The 20,447-nt window shown below is 26.4% G+C and overlaps 5 protein-coding genes across 5 annotated transcripts; 4 read left to right on the forward strand and 1 right to left on the reverse strand.

Moving 5' to 3' along the window:
- Positions 1-357: 357 nt before the first annotated feature.
- DICPUDRAFT_148141 (uncharacterized protein) lies at positions 358-1,749 on the forward strand (the record flags this gene model as incomplete). Its single annotated transcript, XM_003284306.1, has 1 exon — positions 358-1,749. The coding sequence occupies one exon, from the start codon at positions 358-360 to the stop codon at positions 1,747-1,749; it is 1,392 nt and encodes a 463-aa protein (XP_003284354.1).
- Positions 1,750-2,011: 262 nt separating this feature from the next.
- On the forward strand, positions 2,012-3,084 carry DICPUDRAFT_52884 (uncharacterized protein). Its single transcript, XM_003284307.1, has 3 exons — positions 2,012-2,360; positions 2,439-2,885; positions 2,962-3,084. Exons 1-3 carry the CDS (start codon positions 2,036-2,038, stop codon positions 3,060-3,062), a joined length of 873 nt encoding a protein of 290 aa, XP_003284355.1. The 5' UTR covers positions 2,012-2,035; the 3' UTR covers positions 3,063-3,084.
- Positions 3,085-3,634: 550 nt separating this feature from the next.
- Positions 3,635-5,843, forward strand: DICPUDRAFT_16183 (uncharacterized protein; the record flags this gene model as incomplete). Its single annotated transcript, XM_003284308.1, has 5 exons — positions 3,635-4,002; positions 4,072-4,696; positions 4,767-5,173; positions 5,244-5,487; positions 5,556-5,843. Coding segments are annotated over 5 exons (1,932 nt in total), but the record flags the coding sequence as incomplete, so codon positions are not given.
- Positions 5,844-5,960: 117 nt separating this feature from the next.
- Positions 5,961-19,075, forward strand: DICPUDRAFT_45417 (uncharacterized protein). The gene has a single exon (XM_003284309.1). It carries the CDS (start codon positions 6,141-6,143, stop codon positions 19,056-19,058), a length of 12,918 nt encoding a protein of 4,305 aa, XP_003284357.1. The 5' UTR covers positions 5,961-6,140; the 3' UTR covers positions 19,059-19,075.
- On the reverse strand, positions 19,076-20,384 carry DICPUDRAFT_91297 (uncharacterized protein). Its single transcript, XM_003284335.1, has one exon. The coding sequence runs from the start codon at positions 20,093-20,095 to the stop codon at positions 19,103-19,105; it is 993 nt and encodes a 330-aa protein (XP_003284383.1). The 5' UTR covers positions 20,096-20,384; the 3' UTR covers positions 19,076-19,102.
- Positions 20,385-20,447: the final 63 nt, after the last annotated feature.

Consider the following 20,447-nt stretch of genomic DNA (forward strand, 5'->3'; position numbering starts at 1 on the left):
AAAATAATTTCAACAAATCACTAATTTTATAAAATCAAATCAGTTTATAAACTAATGGTCCTTTTTTTTTTTTGTATTTATGGATCATGAAAAATCTTTTTTTAGATTTTTTTTTTATTTAAAAATAAATATAATTATTTGAAAAATATTATTTTTTTTTTCCAATTTTTATAAAATTTAATATTTGCAAAAATCTTTTTTTTATTTTTTTTTTCATTTTTTTTTATTTTATGTGTGTTGTGTAAATTAAAAATGGGTGCGGTCATACCTAACTATATATATGACAAAATTTTAAAATATATTGTATATTATTTATATAGAATTAGAAATAAATTTATTAATAATGAAAACCACACCATGGTAACTAATCAAAAGCTAAACTGTGAGGTAATAGAATTAGGTTTGGTTTCAAAATATTTCTTTAAAGCAGTATCTAATTCATTATCATCAGTATTAAACTTCAATAACTATTATGTTTTATACCCTTTAATCAAATATTCAGCCTTCAGTTTAATTAAATTTGAAAATTCAGTTATTATTTTCAAATCAAAATTTCATTATGAAAACTATATGAAAATAAACCAAGATACCAAAAAAACCAATTTTAGAAAGGTATTAGTAAACTTTGAAGAAAACGAAACCTACGATACAAGTAGTACAGTGAATTTTTTATTATCAGACCAACAGTATCCAGATAATGTAGAGTTCAACATCACTCTATCAATATATCCTAATGACTCTTTTCATAACCACACCATTTCAGAGTATTTATCAGGAAAAAAGAAAATAAACCAAATAAAACTAATTGGTAACTTTGGTGAAAACTTTCGAAATGTTGATATATTAGAAAAAATAGGGCAATTAGAACCAAAAACAATAATTTATACACCAAATGAACCTACAAGAATTGAAGAGGATAGAGTTGATGTAGATTTTTCCAAACTATTTCAATGTTCATCTCTAAAACATTTCCAAACACAATACTTTTATGGAGAGGTCGGCAATATTGGCAAAATTAGCAACTACCCAAGCACCATTTTAAAGTCGATAGATGTACCAATCAGATTTGAGTATCTAAAGGACGTATTTAATGGCAGAGATATTATGTTAAGAGAACCCAATGCAGTGGTTGAGGAATGGAACTCTTTTATCTCGGCACTATCTCAACCAAATTCAACCATTAAACGGTTTTCATTATGCCAAGATATTTATTTCAGTTCCACGAAACTAGTCAAAAAATTTGATGAAAGAACGTTAACAAACTACAGATCTATTAATGATGGTTTAAGTTCAATTTTTTCAAAACCTACATGTTCCATCGAAACATTAGAAATTAAAAACATTTTTTTTTTAAATAACGATGCACTCTCATCCCTTGCAAAGAACACATCAATCAAAACACTTTTTCTCTCACCACTTGTTTTCGAATCAGTAATATCAAAAATTTTTCCTTTAAATAACACCATTAGAAATTTAATATTGGATGTAAAAGAAGCAGATATCAAATTTATCGAATTGCTTTCAAATACAACATCGTTGCATTCCTTTACAATTAATATAATCTCTGATAATGAAGGACTATTCATCGAATTTTTTAATAATCTATTAAACAATTTACAAAACAATACATTAAAAATTCACATCAATGAAATCAATGTTTATATTCAGTTTTTTAAACCAGCCTGCTTCACAAGTAAATATTCAATCAACAATACACTTTTAAATATAGTCGAAAATATTCGACTTTAAAAGAAATATAATAATGATTTAAACAAACCAAATATATTTATTTTATTTCGATTTATATTTTAATAAATTTTATTTTAAAAATATTTAAAGTAATAGGGGGTGGGGTAAAATTCCCCACAAAAAGTTAACACATTTCCTTTTCTATTTTTTTTTTAAAAATTTTTTTTTTATTTAATTTAAAATTTAAATTATTTAATTATTTATTTATAGCACAATGAACAAAAAAAAAAAAGTTTTATATTTCATTATTTTAACAAATAATAAATAAATAAATAAATAAATAAAAATGACAGATATAGGAGGTAGAACTTACTTTGTTACTGGTTGTAGCCATGGTATAGGTTTTGAATTGGTAGTTGAGTTATTAAAACAAAACTATAGAGTTGCAGCAACTTCAAGAAATAAAAAAAGCTTAATTGAAAAATTAAAAGAATATTCCCCAAGCTTAGTAAATGATAGATTCTTACCAATAGAAATGAATCTTTTATCAGAATCCTCAATCAAGGGTGCAATTCATGAAGTAATTAAAAAATTCGGTTCGATATATTGTGTAATTAACAATAGTGGCTATGGCCAAGCTGGTACTGTTGAAGAGCTTTGTGAAAAAGAAGGTAACTATTCATTAAATAAATTAAAAAAGATAAAAAAAAAAATTAAAAAAATACTTATTTAAAATTTTTATAAAACAGTTAGGGAAAATTTTGATGTTAATGTTTTTGGTCTAATTAATGTAATCAAACATGCTTTGCCAAACTTACGTGAGATGCATTACCCAGATCCAAGAATCATTTGCATTTCATCAATTGCTGGTTATAATGGCCAATTCCCTGGTTTCCCAATCTATATTGCAACAAAGTTTGCTGTTGATGGTTTTTGTGAGAGTCTTTCAAAAGATCTAGAAGAGTTTAATATTAAAGTTACCTCTGTACTTCCAGGATATGTTAGAACCGACTTTTTATCCTCTAGCTCCTTGCATGTTCCAAAACATCCAATACCAGAGTATAAAGCAGTTCGTCATGTCATCGAAACACACACAAAAGAAATAAATCAAAAACAACAAGGTGATCCTGTTCTTTGTGCTAAAGCTATAGTTGAAGTTTCAGTAATGCAAGATCCTCCATTACATTTCTTTTTGGGTAAATATAGAATTATTATAATTTTAATAAAAATACAACAATTATTAACCAAAAAAAAAAAAATTTCTCTTTGTAGGTAAAGATGCTGTTCAATTTGCTGAAGCCAAAATTGAATCAATGAAACAACAAATAAATAAATTCAGAGATCTCAGTTGTTCAACTGATTTCAAAAACTAAATAAAACCACATCCATCTATTTAAAAACAACTCTCTTGTTTCTGTGTTTTTTTTTTTTTCTCCAAACGAAATATTTTTTTTATTGTAAGTAAAAATATTTCTTTTTTGAAATTTTAAAACTAAAATACTAATTTTTTTTATTTAACAGATTTAACCAAACCTTTAAAAAAAAAAAACGACAAAATATTCCCATTTACTCTTTTAACCCATCTTTTTTTTTTTAAATGCAAAACCTTTTTTTTTTTAAAATGCAACAATATATTTTTTTTTAAAAACAAAAATAATCTAAAAATAACACCCATAATACTCGCACACAATCACTTATTTACACAAAAATCATTTTTCGGTGAAAGTTTTGTCATCAGAAAAAAAAAAAAAAATTTTAAAAAAAATATTTTAAAAAATTATTTTATCTCACCTCAAAAAAAAAAAAAAAAAAAATCTTTATCGTTTTGTTATTTCATTATTTTATTATTGTATTTATATAAATTATATCTTTGTATTTTATGTCTTTTTAAAAACGTGTTGATTTTTTTTTTTAATATATATCACAAAAAAAAAAAATAATAATAATGGATAATAATAAAATATTTTCAAGTTTGTGGGTTAAAATAAAAAAAAATTCGATTAATTTAGGAAATGTGGGTGTATCGATAGGGAATCATCTTAGTAGTGGCTTAATTAATCAACTATTAAAAGATATTTTATCATTGTTAAAGTTGAATAATGTTTCGCTATTGTATTCTAACGAGGTTAAATTTGTATTATTAGATTCTTTTCAATTCCTCTTAAAACATATAAACACAAACACCAACATTCAAAGCTACTTGGATGATCATTTCAAATCAATTGATAGCGATACAATTATTGGTTCATTGGATCATTCAACAAATAATTACCCATATATTTCTTTGGTATTTTTATTGTCAAGATATCAAGGGTAAGATTTATTTTTTTACTACTAAATATAACATGTATACTAACTCATATTTTAATTAATAAAACAAAGGTTAATACAGGGATTACACAGCCAAAATACTAATATAGAGCAATTAAAAGTTATAGTTAACAAAATTGAAAACTATCTATGCTTATTATTAATCAATCATTTAAAAGGTGGTTATATTGGGGTAACACATAATAGTACTAGTAATGGAAGTAATCATACTGGCTCAATTACGGGATCAAATAGAGGTGGCACAGATGACGAGCAGTTTCTATTTTCAGAAGATGAAGATGAGGTTAGTAGTGGTAGTTCTAGTAGTGGTAAAGCTAATAATTCTCACTTAAATCAAATTCAAAACTCTCAAAGATTGAAGATCCAAGAGAATGAAATTTTAATTAATGTGTTTTTTAAATTTTTTTCATTATTTCAAGAGGATTTAAAAGATAAGATTCAATCAATGGAAATCAAGATATTGTTATGTCTCTTTGCTATAGATTTATCAATTAATACAACAGAAGGTTCACTTACATCCCCATTATCGTTAGATAAGATCAAAACCATGGTGGATTGGTCTTTAAAATGGATTAATCAATTACATGATAACTATTTTAATAACCTTATTCAATTTTATCAATTATTAAATAATAAGTTTATATTTTTTAAATATTTTTTAAAAAGTAACGAAAATGTAAGGGTTTTAATTAGGAAATATTTTTATAATTAATGATGGCTATTTACTAATATTTTTATTTAAATAGGTATTTTTATTAAAAAAATCAAAAATCATATCTTTCTTAAATATTTCAAATCAACCATTATTACAATTAGAATTAGTAGATATTTTAGTAGAAAGCTTATTTAATGATTATGGTAACAGTGATGGTGATAATGAGGATATTGAAATTATGAAATTCATTCTCGATATAATAAGTAATGTAAATTATATTTCCGATTCTTCAAAACAAAAATTAGGTACCGAAATCTTTCAAAGATTTTTTATTTCAGATAAAAATCATCAAAATTCATTAGCTCAAGAATTTATGCAAGCTTTTTCAACATATAATAAAAGACAACAAACTACTCTTTTTCAAAATCATATAAATTTAATTTTAACTCCAGTTTTTCATAAATATTCCAGTCAATATAGTTTAAAATATTTTAAAACGTAAGTTTATATAAATAATTTATATTTATCTATATAAATATTAATTTTATTTTTGTTTTTTTTTTAAAAGTTTGATTATAGGTTCAGATTTTAAAAATTTAATATCAGATGTTGACAACTTTTTAAATAATGTAGCATTTGTATCCAATGAATTGGATGTTTTAGACTATTACCATATACTTTGCAAGATATCTTCAATTAAACTCGTTCAGCATATATTGTGCGATTTATCATTAGAAGATTTATTAGATTTTTCAATTACACAAGAATTATTTCATTTGAATCCAATTTGTTTTAGAATTGCATTAAAGAATGTAGGTTTAATTATGATATACTATATAAACATTTTATAATTCGAATTTATATTAACAAATTTTTAAAGCACATAGACAAGCTAGATAAAAATCAACTACATTTAACAATTTATAAAACAATTATCGAGTTTGAAGAACGAAAAGTAAAAACACAGTTTTCAGGTGATGATGCAAATAATTTAATCCACTTTAAATCAATTTGTCATACACTTGTAGATATTTCAATTAATAGTTCATATTTAGATATTGGGGCCTCAGAACAACTTGATAATAAATCGTTAGTATGGATTTTATTTTTAACCAAATCAATAGATCACAAACTTTCAAGAGTATACGACCATGAATATAAATTAAATGGTATTTTATCATCTTCAGATAATAACGATCAACGTATATCACATATAAATTCAATGCCATTTGATAATATATTCAATGACCTCTTGGATTTAAAATCATTAAAAGATTTCATTAATAAAAACAATATAGATAATAATAATAATAATAGTGATCCCAGTTTATCATCATCACCAAATAAAAATAATCATCGTAACATTCTTGAGGCTGACTCAATTAAAAATCTTTGGTCAGTTGATTGTAAGAATTTGTTTTCATTAGTTTCCAAAGTTAAAGAAATTTTATTAAAGAGGGTGTCTATGCTAGAGGAAACATTTGAGCCAAGTTTTGGTCAAGAGTATCAAGGTTTAGTGTCTCTATTACGTGATGGTCAATTATTTAAAGTTATTACAAAGTTTCCAGAAATTAGTGAATTAGAGTATGATTATCATAATGATAAAAAACTTTACCCTCTTTTTAAAAAGTACACAGAATATATGAGAAGGTTCGGTTTTAATATTAAACAGTTTATTATTGAACCAAGAAAGCTAAGCTCTCAAATTTCTTCATACACTAATCTTTTCAAGAAAAGAACATTAGAAGATGGTTCCATTTTTATGTTTGGAAATACCTCAGTAAAGAAATCTTTTAAACCATTAAAATTAATTCAAACTATTTCAAAATCAACTGTTAGTTCAAGTAGTAATGGTAGTAATAATAGTAGTGGCAACAGTGAAAGCGAAGATGAAGAAAATGGAGGTGATGGAAGTGATACAAATAGTCTTAGCGTTGCTGGTATTTCTCTTGGTAGTAACGAATCTTCAATGATAAGCAAATATTATAGACACAGCACTGGAGACATATTAGAAAGTATTCAATTTATTGGTTATTTTAGATTACACAGATCCATAGTTTTTAATATTCTCTTTGAGGAGTATGCATTAGAAGAAAAGAATTTAAACTCAATTATAGTATCTTTAAAGAAATTCTTTCAACAATTGGTTCCAAAATCAGATATAGATTCAATTAAAATTTCGATGAATCCATTGTTCGAAAAAATTATCAATGACTCATCAATTGATTTCAAACGAGAAGTTATATTAATATACAATTATTTATATTCAAAAAATATTAGCTTGAATCATAGTAGCACCAATTTAAATTATTTAAATAGTAGTTTAAATAGCTCTCAGGTACCATCACCCCCACAACTAGATCAACAAGATGAAGACCAAGAAGAGTTTGATAAGGTTTATCAAGAAATTATTAAAATATTTGATAATTCAAAAAGATATTTTGTTTTTTGTAGAGATATTGACCATTTTACAAATTATGTCTCAAGAGAGTCAAATTATTTAGTTATTTCAAATATGGAAGATTTTAATAAGCAAGTGGAAATGTTAAAGAATGAAAAGTTTGTGACAAGTAAAGTTTCCCAAGATATTGAAAATAAAATTTCCAGTTTGGTTGGTGGTTTAAACTCAATTTATCACCTACAATTATTTCAAGGTATAAACAAACAGTTGTTAGATTGGTTCTCAAAGTTTAATGATATTCAAAATTTCGTGTCCCAATGTCAAATGATTAATGATCGTATATCTATGGAATTGGATAGATCAGAGAATAGTAATTTAATTAACAATGCAGATTATGCTTTTAAATCGATTCATCGTTTCGTTCAATACTATAGAGTTTATAAAAGATCTTTAAAAAACGAGCAAGAAAGTAGTGTTCCAACAGTAAGCAAAACTATATTTTCAACAGTTTCCCAGTTCTTTGAAACAAGTTTCACAAATGAAGCACCATCATCTTACAGTATTTTACAAACCGTATCTAAAAATATTGAAAAGATTAAAGTTATTTTCGAATCATATACTTTAGATGATTCAAAGAATATTGTCAAAATTGTTCAATTAATTATTAAAGAGAAGTCAAAATTCATTTCATATACAACTAATGGTCAACCCGGTTGGTTTATTCAAGCACATGGTTCTACTGTTACTTATGGTCAAGATTTAATTGATGATTTATATCGTGGTTTAGAGTTAGGCTCATTAACTGATAAAGAGGGTTATTTTGAACAATTTAGAAAGCTTTACCTCAATATTAGAAAGATTCATAAAATTCATTTACAACTCGATTCAATTTATCATCCAGGTTATCCAAATGGCGAAATTGAAGTTATTATAGATTGTAGTTTAGAAGATACAAACCCATTATCACTTTGTAAAAAGATCGTTGATCTTAAAGCCGACTGCAAAGACTGGAGAGATAAAATGAAGGATTTACCATCACAACTTTTATTACTCAAAAAGAAGGGCATTTCTTCATTTTATTCAAAGGTTGACAAATATTTAAATACTATTTTTATAACTCAAAACCAAGAAACCATGTCAAAAGATAATGCCTATATATTCAGTTCATTAATATATCCATTCGTCAAGTATTGTTTCCCATTAATAGAAATTGATGAGGCCTTAATCTTTACAACTATAAACAAGAACATCTTACTAAAATCAACTAAAGATACATTTGAATTTTTAAAGATATTTTTCAATTTCTTAGAACCAGAACTCAAATTAAAATTTAATTTCGAATTAAATCCATCAAGTGATAAAAGATCATCTCAAATATTATCTTCATCCTCATGTTCTACAATACAGGCACCAACATCAACTTCAATCATTAACTCCTCATCATCAAACTTAATAATTTTAAAATGTGATAGCTTTGAAAATTTATACAATTCATTATTTTTAGCAAATAATAATAAAGCACCACATCCATCACAGCTACTCTATACCTCACCAAATGAATCATTCGACTTCAATTATTTTAATGAAATCCAAGCATTAAATTTAAATTTAAATTACTTTTTAATTGGTATACCACAAAACAAGGATGAATTATTTATTTGGATCTCTAAAAAATATTTTTCCTCAATCGGAAGTTCATCACCAAATAGTATCCAACAAAGTAAAATTTATATTGTAACAACCGAAAATAGAGAATTGGTTGAATTTTTTAATAATATCAAACAGATTGAAGTTAAAGGTGCTGATTGGAGCTGTTTTAAGAACTATTGGTCTTTGGTCCATACTACAGTTGGCATTAATTCTTTATCGATTTTAATTGGTAATGGTAAAACATATTATATTCAATCAGAAATTAGTGAAAAATCAAACAAAGAGAATTCTGTATTTATTCAGGTTCATATTAGACCCAAATGGAACTGCAGCAATTTAATTGATCAGTTAACTGGCTTGTTGAAGAATAATATTGGTATCCAAAGGGTATCTCTTTATATTTATATTTCAAGTTTCTATGACTTTAATAGCTTTAACATCTTTATCTACCCATTAATTACCTATGGTTTCATTGTTGCCGAAAATGGTGATATTTTCAACCTATCCGGTAGATTTTTATTGGACATTTATGTGGAAGTGGGCTCTATGTTAGATGAAACTGGTTTACCAAATGACTTACAATCAAATAATCAAATTTCATATGAAAAATATGTTAAAAAATCAATTCCATTCCTTTACAATATTGGCAAAGTTCAAGACTCAACAAAACCATGGAAAATTAGTGATTTAGAAAAGAAATGTTTCCGTTATCTATATTACCTAAAAGATTTCAATTTTGACTATGAAGGTACAATAGAGTTTTATCAAAAACCACAGCTTGTTAACACCAGTGCCATGGATAAAGAGGGTTATGGTCTAGTCGAGTTTATTAATGACCTCAAAACATTATTAGTAAAGCAATTTCCACAACAATGGGAATCAAAAATATTACCATACACTCATTTCTTATCAAACAACAATTTTTTACACGAAAGAAAAATATTCTTTACTTTACTGTCAGAAAAACTAAACTACATGGACGTTTACATTGACAGCTCCATTGGCCATTGCGGTAATATCGGTAATCTACTTCCATGGATCCTTTTAGAATGTCTAATGCTATCATGTCCTAACTTTTCAATTGTTTCAAGTAAAAATATTTGGAGTAATCCACCAACCATTTCAAAGACCCATTTAAATATGATTCAAAAAGTTCGAATTCTTAAAGATAGAGTTGAAGCCACCAATGTCCATCCATTAGAATTTATAGATTTCGATAACAATATGGAAAATTACTCAAAAGTAGTTGACAAATATTCAGCTCTCAATTTAATTGAAGAGGAATGGAAACCACATATTTTTAATCTTAAAAAATCTGTTGAAAAAAGAGACGAATTCTTCAAATTAGTTGCTAAATTCTTTAAAATATACGACAATAATAACAGTATGATCATCTCAAAGATATGTTCCGATTCAGGCTATATTTTAACACCAGAGTTTGCCCTCAGACTAATTATTCTACATGATCGTCTTAGATCTGGTAAATCAGTTGTTCTAAATGGTGACACGGGTGTGGGTAAAACTAAAATGCTTCATTTCTATTCTTTAATTCTCAATTTCCAATATGTAGAAGAAACCCAAAAAGATTTTAATGCTAAATTGGTAGATGAAATAAACAAAATTATTGATAAACGTGAATCTGTCACACCAAAGATTAAAAGTATAGCTCATCTTCATCGTATTCCTGAAGTAATAGACGATCTATTTAAAGAGAAGCCAATTGCTGCAAAAGATCTATTAAATGGTTTGGTAGAGTTTATTTTAAAACTCTTAGATAAGAATCATTTAGTTCATAAAAACCATCCACAATTAGAATATTACCGTCAAAAGTATATGTATAGAGCTGTTTCATTAGACGATGCTAAAATGTTCTCGAAATTAGCCTGTAACCAACTAAATTACATCAAAGTCTATCACAGATTTATAATGCATCTCAAATTCACCTCAATTCAATTCAAACAAGCATTAGATGGTATCTTTGTCGATGCCAATCATTTATTAACAATGAAAAGCGATATCAAGATCTTAGTATTTATTGATGAATTCAATACCAGTCCAACAGACACCTTATCTTTAATTAATGAAATATTTATGGATAAGTCTTGTGATGGTGTACCAATACCTTCAAACGTTTACTTTATTGGTGCCATGAATCCTCTAACAAAACTTAATAACAACATTATTCAAAATGAATCAAATAGCATTTCACTATCAGCATCATCAAGTTCAATTCCAACAGTTTCATCCACATCAAATGATTCAGAATTATTGTTTAATAAAGAACTAAACCCACTATTAGATTTCACAGGTGTTGATGATAATGATCCACAACGTGATCATGTGTTTATGGTTCAACCAACTCCGCCATCAATGAACAAAATCATATTTAATTTTGGTCAATTTAAAGAAGAAAATGAAATTCCTTTCTTAGAATGTTTATTTGAAATCAAACATAATGATTTAGACAAAGAATATAGTAGACATTTAAAGACAATCATAATCGAATGTCAATCTTTCCTCAGAAACCCATTTATTATCAATAGTAAAATTCATCCCTCAATTCGTGATATAATGAGAGTATCCAAACTCTACGAATTCTTTACAACTCACTCCATTGGTGTACAAATGCTTATATCAACTAGTTTCTTTTCTGATGAAGAAAGATCAATTTTCTTTTTAGAAAAAAATAAACAACAAACTTTAAATCTATCATTGTCAAGCTCATCATCTGGGATAAATGTTCCCCAATACGTAGTACCAACACATCTTTTAAACAAAGATTATTTACATTGGTTATCAATTATAGCTACTGTTTTTGTTGCCTACTATCTTCGTATTCCTGTTGTATATAGAAAGAAATTCAAAGAGGTTTTAAATAACTGTTTCAATAAACTATTACCTCCAAATTTATTGTCCTATAAATCAAACAATCAAAATAAGAACAAAGCTATTGGCTTCTCAAAGGTATGCAAAGAAGTATTAAGAGCATTTTCAGAAAAGATAAAATCAAAAATCCCAAAGGGTGTCGCTCTTACTCAATCATTACAACTAAATATTTTTACAATGATAATTTCAATAAATTCTTCAATTCCTTTACTTATCATTGGTCCACCAGGCAATAGCAAAACATTAGCAGTATCATTAGTTATTGATATAATGAACGATAATAATATTGGTAATTCATCTCAACAAACACAACCACAAACTCAATCATTATCTTCATCGCAAGTCTTACACTCTTCTTTATCAACTACCATAGGCGGTAAAATTACAAATATAAAGAATAAACAATTCGACTACAATAATGGTTTTGTTGATATGTCAAGTATATATACATTAAAATATCAATGCACTCCTCATACCTCGGATGAAGAAATCAAAGCTAAATATACACAAGCTATAGGGCATCAAGACTTTTTCCAAATGACTAAACATGTAGTTTTTCTTGATGAAGCTGGTTTAATTAATGAATATCAAAATCACTCGCCATTAAAAATTCTCCATGGTTATTTAGATAAAGAACAACATATGTCAACTGACCAAAATATTAGTAATATTGAAACCATTATCTTATCAAATAAAATTTTAGATGCTGCAAAAAATAATAGAATGTTAATTCTCTTCCATTCAGATACCATCCACGAAAAAGATGAAGAAATTTTAGTATATACTTGTTTACCTATGATCCAGAAAATAAGCGATAAAAAAGAACAACTCAAAATTACCCAAGCTTTATGTAAAGGTTATAGACTATCAAATCACTTCACCAAAGATACTAAGCCCAATCTATTCCACCAAAGAGATTTTGTATTTTTCCTACGTCATCTTAATAGAACATTAGAAGTACTTGACACTACAATTATTACACCAGAAATTTTGATGGAGTCATTAGAAAGAAACTTTAATGGTATTCCATTCAACAAATTCAAAGAGCTCTCATCGCTATTCCTCAGAGAATTTGGTTTCGATACAAAGAGTAAATCAATCGCTTCTTTACTAAATACAGAAAATACAATTATAAGAATTAAAGAATCCTTAAGTGAAAAACTAGATTTAACAAATAATCCAAACAATTCTGCTTTTCGTTTCATTATGGTTATTGACCCATCCAATAATGAATCATCTTTAAGAATCTTAAGAGAAATATCTTCAAATCCAAAGGTTATTCGTGTTGGTGGCTTTAAAGATGACCAAACCATTAGCTCTTTAGTAGATCTATTCTCTGAAATTAAAAAAGAAATGTCTTGTGGTGGTACTGTTATTATGGTTAATACCTCTATCATTGATCAATGTTTCTACGATGTCTTTAATAGGTACTTTATTACCCTTTCTTCAGCAGATAATGAAACTTCACTTTGGGCTACTATTTCATTTGGTACTCATACTGCACATCAAAAGGTTCATCCAAATTTCAAAATTATTGTTTTACAACCGCTCTCAAATATTAAAAATGTGCAACTTCCTTGGCTTAATCGTTTCGAAAAATATTTTGTTACAACCGAAACCTATATACGTTATTTCCTCGAAAATAATTGCACTCAATTCGACAAAGATATCTATCACAATTTATTGAATTCAAGTAATCAATTAATATCCCATTTTAACCAAAACGAAAAACATTATCTATATGGTTACCAAGAAAAAGAAACCATAACCTCTATCATCTATAGCTATATTAAATTCAATCTTAATAGCAAATCAAATGATGGCAAAAACAATGAAAAGAAATATTATAGTTCATATATTTCAGATATTAATGACTCACTATCACCAATAGGTCAAATTAATTTGAAATTACTTCAACTTGGTAAACCGGATACCATTTTTCATTCAAACTTTTTACCTTCAAACTATATCAAAGAGTATTTATTAGGTCAGGAGCATTTTAGTATATTTAGATTTTTACAACAATTACAACAGCCACATTGTACAAACAAATCGTCAATCTACACTATTTATACAAGATCATCGATTGACCTCTTTAATATTAATGAAGAGCTATTAAATTTAGAATATTATAAAAATCAAAATATACCAAACTTTAATTCAAATATTAGATTTAAAAAACTTTTCAAAGTATTCCAATATAATAGTTTTAAATCAAGCTTTTCATTTAAAAAGAAATTTAATGAATTTTTAAATAATGAATTTTTGGGAAATAACGAAAATGAAATTCAAACTGCAATTTTTGTTGCCGATATGAATGAAATTACAAATTCCCAAATTAACTTTATTACAAATCATTTAGATAAATCTGTAGTAGAATCTCACAAAAAGAATGTTGTTATTATTTGCCATTATCCCCACGAACTTTGGATTTCCAATCAAGTTAAATTTGGTGTTAACTACCTCCATCAAATGGATTATCTTTATGTAGACTCTCTCGGTGTTAAATTTGACTCAAAAGACCCACTTTCAATTGGCAGCAATGAATCGTCCTCATCCATTTCAAATTCATCATTTTTGGGTCCCTCAAAAGACTACAATGACTCTATAGACTCGGATGTTCGTTCATGGATTGCTAAAGGATGTGGCTTAGATATCAATTTAAATATTGAATCTATCTATTCAATTTTAGAAAAATCACTTTTACATCAAATTAATGATATTATTAAACAAATCAATATCAAATTTGACTCTGAATATGAAGAAGAGTACAACTTAACCACAGATAACAATAACCCAAATGAAGATGACGAAACCTCTTTCGATGTTTTCGAGATAAAAGAAGATATTTACGAAATTTTTAGTAAACATCCAGTTTGGTGTAAGGAGATAATTAAACTTTTTATGACCAAGAGCGAACCTGCATTATCATCAAATAAAAACTATAATGTTTTCCATACTATTGTATCAGATTGCTCTCAAATGATTCTAAGCGGTTATTCTATGGGTAAATCATTATCAGACTCAATTAAAGAAACATTAAATAGATACCTTCAACCAATTGTATTTAAAGTTTTACATTCAATTCTTTCACAGCAAAACATTTCACAATTAAAATCGATTGAAGTGGATAGCGACCAAGAAAATTTAATTTTATTATTTATCAAGAGTATAAGATTTAATGAAAAGCCAATTTCATTGGACATAATTGAAAAGAGTAGATTCGAACAAATTATAATTAATTACCATTATAAAGAATCAAATATACCCCTATATGACTCTATTTCCGATTTTATTCAAAACCAAATCGAACAAATTATAAACCAACAGTCAAAGAAAGTCAATAATAATAACCATCACGAAATTAAACCAAAAGAACTAATGAAACGTTTAGAGGAATCCATTCAATCCATTCCTCCATTTAATGAATTGGTTAAATTTATAGAAGAAAATGAAGAAATTAGGGATTCATTTGTTGAAGATTTTGTAATTAGATCATTAAAAATCTTAAAACCAAGTAAATGGATGAAACTATTCAGAGATATAATCGATTTATTGACAAAACAAATCAATGGCCATTCCTTCCTTAAATACTTTGTCCTTTTGCACTACCAACAACCCCTAATTGCTTTCTTAAATGATATTACCGATTGTCTTTATAGCATATTCGAAAAAGATAACAAAAAGAATAGGGACCAATTACAAAAAGAACTTTTAGCAAGTATCAAAAGTAATCCATATAATGAAACTTTAATTCAAATGGAGATTATCAAGCTTATCGTCAAACGTTTCGATTCAAGATTTTTAGAATTTTATAATGATAAAAAGAAACCTATTGATGAATTTATTTCGTCATTAGGGGATTGGACAATGGAATTATCAATCATATTTAATATAATCTCAATGAATGATATATTCAAAAACCTTAAACTTTTAGAGCAACCATCAGAGTCAACAAACACCAACAACACCATTGAAAACAATGAAGATCAAGAAATTTCATTTTTATCAAAAGCAATTAATATTCATTACAACTATCAAATTGCATTATCAATTTTCATTAATCAAGAAAGCACAAACAAAAATGATTTCCTCACCCAGTATAATCTTTCATTTACTGAAATTTTTGATAAATGCAAATCGAAAAAACACTTAATGTTAAATATACTCAAACCAATTATTCCTCTTAAAATTCAAAACATTACAGAATTCTTAATGATATACAACTCTCAACTTTATCACCATCTTTTACCAGACGATTGGATCAAACAAGTTATCTGTGATGTATTTGAAAAGACTACCACAAACGAAATTGAAGATATATTTATGAAAATTAAAGATACAATCGAACCAATGACATTCATCCCAGAAATTTATTTAAACCATTTTGATTGGTTCAATATTAGAATAGTAACCCAATATAGATTTGTTGCTCCAAACAACTATCCATTAATTCAAGCCCTTTATCGTTCTCTTTTAGAAGTATCAAGAAACAGTCAAAATGGCAACAATACTATTACCCAAGAGAAAGTTAATATAAATGACTTAATCAAATATCAACTTAAAGAGGAAACACCGTTTTCAAAAATGAAATCTATTGTCATCTCTCGAAATTTAATGGATAGATTAATTGACCATCTTTATATTTGCTATTCTGGTATCAATAATAATGAAATTAACGAGAAATTATTAAAAAATAACATCTCAACATTTAAAGATTCTTTATATCTTACATTTATACTCAATCCAGATAACGAAAATAATTATATCCAAAATCTTTTTAATCAACTATACCTTTTAAACGAATTAAAATATATCAGTGAAAAGCATTTAGACATCCTTTTAAACAATCAAGATCTCTTAGATTTATTAGGTTTATCAAATATTTCAAAACTCCACCAAACAGATAATGAAACCTACCTTCTTTTGATCAACATTATTAAATCATTTGTTGATGACCGGGAAACAACTGATAAGAACAACAATTTTATTTACCGTTATCAAGAACCAAAAACAGGCTCCAATGCTAAATGGTTGCAACCAAATAACTTTATTGATAGTGAACTATTTAATCAAGAGTTTAAACTAATGAAATTCTTTGAAGAAAATTTAAAAACACTTTCATTATCAACATATTTCCCAAAGATTATCAAATTCTTAACATTATTTAGGAAATTCTTTTTCAAGAGATTACCAAGAGATTATATTCATAAAACTATTGGAGAAGCATTCGAATATTTATTAGAATCATTCGAAAGTAAAGAATCAATTTCACCATTACTAAACTCTTGGAACCAATGTAAAGAGTCATTCAATGAATATTTATTACTTATCAATAGTAACAACACAAGCCAATTACTTCAAGATGAATTACCTATATCATCAATTGTTTGTCATTATAGTTTTATTGGTGGTTTTTCGAGTAGTAATAATAATAATAAATTAATCAAAGACATTTTAAGCAATCAAATTGAAGAATGGAAAAATATAGTTAGAGATTTACTTTTAACAAAAGACAACTATTTAAATGAAAATGAATCATACATTAGAATCCAATTTAAACAAATTTTCGGTTTACAATTAAAAAATCAATTCAGAAACTATATTGGTTCAAATTTCCTAGAGTACTTTAGATTTTTAAATGACATCAAGAGTTATTACAAAAAAGATCAACAACAACTTAACCAAGATTCAATTATAATCCAAAATAAAATTATTGCAAACTTTATTTCTCAAAAGAAACTACTACCAGATATCAAATCAAACTTATTAAATGAAGAATTCCCATTTAGCTGGAAGAAAACAACATCAAATAATTCCTTGTCACAACAATCTATCATTAACAATGATAATATTTATCCAGATACAATAAAAACATTAAAACAATTATTAAATAATGGTTTAGAATATGATCTATCAACTCAATTCCACGATGAAGAATTTAAAGAAATTTGTAAAACTATCCCATTTAATCAATTAACTTCAATTTCTGAATATTTAGTTGAATCAATTCTACTTTTTACCAACCTCGATAACCATAACAATGGTATTGCAATTCTTTCAAAGAAAATTTCGGAATTTAATCCACTAAATCCTGTTATCCATTCATTGTTGCCAGAAGAATTTATAAAACTTATTGAAATTACTCCAATTTCATCAATTTTCCAAATAGCCAAACATGTTATCAACAACTGTAGTATCTTTGATAGATTATATACTGGAATTATTCACGAGCCTAAAACACTAGATGAAATCCATGTAGACAACATTAATCAAATCGAAATTAAAATTATTTCCTCTATCGAGACAAATCCAAAATATCTCTATCAATGGGTCGAAACTTTAAGTGGTATTATTACATCAATGTCCTTATCTCAAGTCAAACAATTGGTATCAAATCAAAAGATTAAATTTAAAGATTTAGCCGATAGCTTTATAAATTCATCATTAATTTATGACTTTTCAATTAATTTACCAATTTGCTATTACCCACTCTTCATGAGATCATTGGTTAAAACACTTACACATCTTCACCTAAAATCTAATTACACAAATAACCATATTAGTAAAGAACAATATCAAGAACCAAATTGGGAATTTAAACAAAGACCAATGGAGACTATTAATAAAGCATCCCCTAAAGAAAACTTTATTATTAATAGAAACACAAAGAATTTATCCATTTTATCCTCAAGCAATATTATCAAAAAAGAATCACCTCAGAATCAACCAAATATAATTAAAAATGATAATATTACTATACCAAGTATTATAACCACTCTAGTTAATACATCAATCCAAAAAGAAGATACCACTAGTTCTATGCAATCACCATTGACCCCAATTCTTAAAAATGAAAAAATTCAATCTCCAAGATCTATACCCCAAACCTCAATAGCCTCGTTTAACAATAACAAACAAGACTCAGACTCGACAACCCCAACTCCAACTACAACTACAACTACAGAAACAAGCTATAATTTATTTAATCTATATGATAGAGAATTATTTATTAAATTTTTAAATGAAAAAACCAAATTTGCTGATGATTTTAAAAAGAATTTGACCGACTTGGGTATAGATTGTTTTTCAGTTGTTTTAAATTTAAAGAAAGAAGATTGGCTATCAGTAAAAATTCCATTAGCCAAAAGAAACGAATTAATTAATCTTACAAAATTAGAAGTGCCTCAAAATATAAAGAAAGAATATCAATTCCCCGAACCATTAGATCTTCAATGTTCCCATACATTTAATACTTTTCTCGATTGCATAATAGGAGAAGATAAAAACAAAGTTGTGGAAGAATTAGGTTTTGAATCACTAATCAGTATGATTATCACTGATGAAAGTGGTTGGGATGAATTAACATCAGAACTATTAATTATATTAAAACCGATTACAACTTTCCATCTTATGAATCAATTAAAAGAAATTAAATTAAAATAAATGTTTTTTTAAAATTTACTCTTTTATTTCTTAAAAAACTTTTATTATTGTTTATTTGAAGTGATTGTTATTTTATTTGTCCTTTTCTTTTCTAACATTTTTTCATCCATGGACTTGTTAAAATTTTCTCTCCATAAATCAAATTGATTTTTTGAGTTTGAGTTTGGATTTGGTGATTCTTTTGTTGAAGGAGTCATTGGTAAATCACTTCCAATAGAACCTAATTGAGGTGATTCGAAAATTTGTGGAGGTAATTGATTTAAAAAAATTTTAGATGATTGGTCTATATCGAAATGAATATCTTTCATCCATTGTTTGACTCTTTGCTCTAATAAACTTGAATTTTGTAATGTTTGGTTTGTTGATTCCTCAAGACTATCTGCTGACTCTTGATCAATTTCTTCATTCTCTTCTTTTTCTTCGTTTTCATTATTTTCTTCCAACCTAAAACCACCGAGCATATTATTGTTTTCTAAATATTCGTGATAATTAATATTTCCGTTATAATCATTGCCCTTGGTACTATTGCTGCTACTGCTACTGCCACTGCTACTGCTGCTGGTACTTTCATTATCACTAACCTCATCCTCTTCATCTTCGTCGGTGTCTATATCATCGCCATTCTTTTTTGATTTGTTTGCTAAATTATTATTAACCGGTTTTAAATTTTCATTGAAATCATCATAGGTTAAATTTGGATAAAACTCTGATCTCCATTCCTCTAAAACCTCTCTTAATGATTGGCTTTTTATCTGAGTTGATTTAATTGATGAAGAATTCGCAGTTTTAGCAACTGATTGATGTGAAGATACTGTTGAAATACTTGTTTTAGGTGTACTACTTCCACTGCTATTATTACTTGTTGGTGTTGAAATATTTGTTTTAGGTGAACCACTTCCACTACCACTACTTGGATGTACTATTAAATCTTTTAAACCACCTCTTGAATGTTCGATTTTCTTTGACGTCTTGTAAATATTTGCATTTTCATCATTCATAGTATTTTCTATTAAATCATTTAAATGTGATTCAAACATTGGGGATCGAAAATAAAAATAAAATAAAAAATAGTTATATTTAATATTATATAAATAAGATAATATTATTTATTGTTTATTGTTATTGCCTTTAGTTTATTTTTATTATTAATATTGGGTTTATTAAAATTTATTATTATAATAAAAATTAAAAATAAAAAAATAATATGCTATAATAGACTAAAAAGATTTATATATATACATATTATTATTTAATTATTTTTATTTATTTATATTTTATTTTTGTTTTTATTTTTATTTTTATATTTAAAATAAAAATTAAATTAAACAATTTCCAAAATTAAGAAAATTTATAAAAAAAATGAAAAAAAAATTAAAAATAAAATTTTTT

This window comes from Dictyostelium purpureum (genome assembly GCF_000190715.1).
Source record: "Dictyostelium purpureum unplaced genomic scaffold DICPUscaffold_23, whole genome shotgun sequence".
Classification (NCBI taxonomy): domain Eukaryota; phylum Evosea; class Eumycetozoa; order Dictyosteliales; family Dictyosteliaceae; genus Dictyostelium; species Dictyostelium purpureum.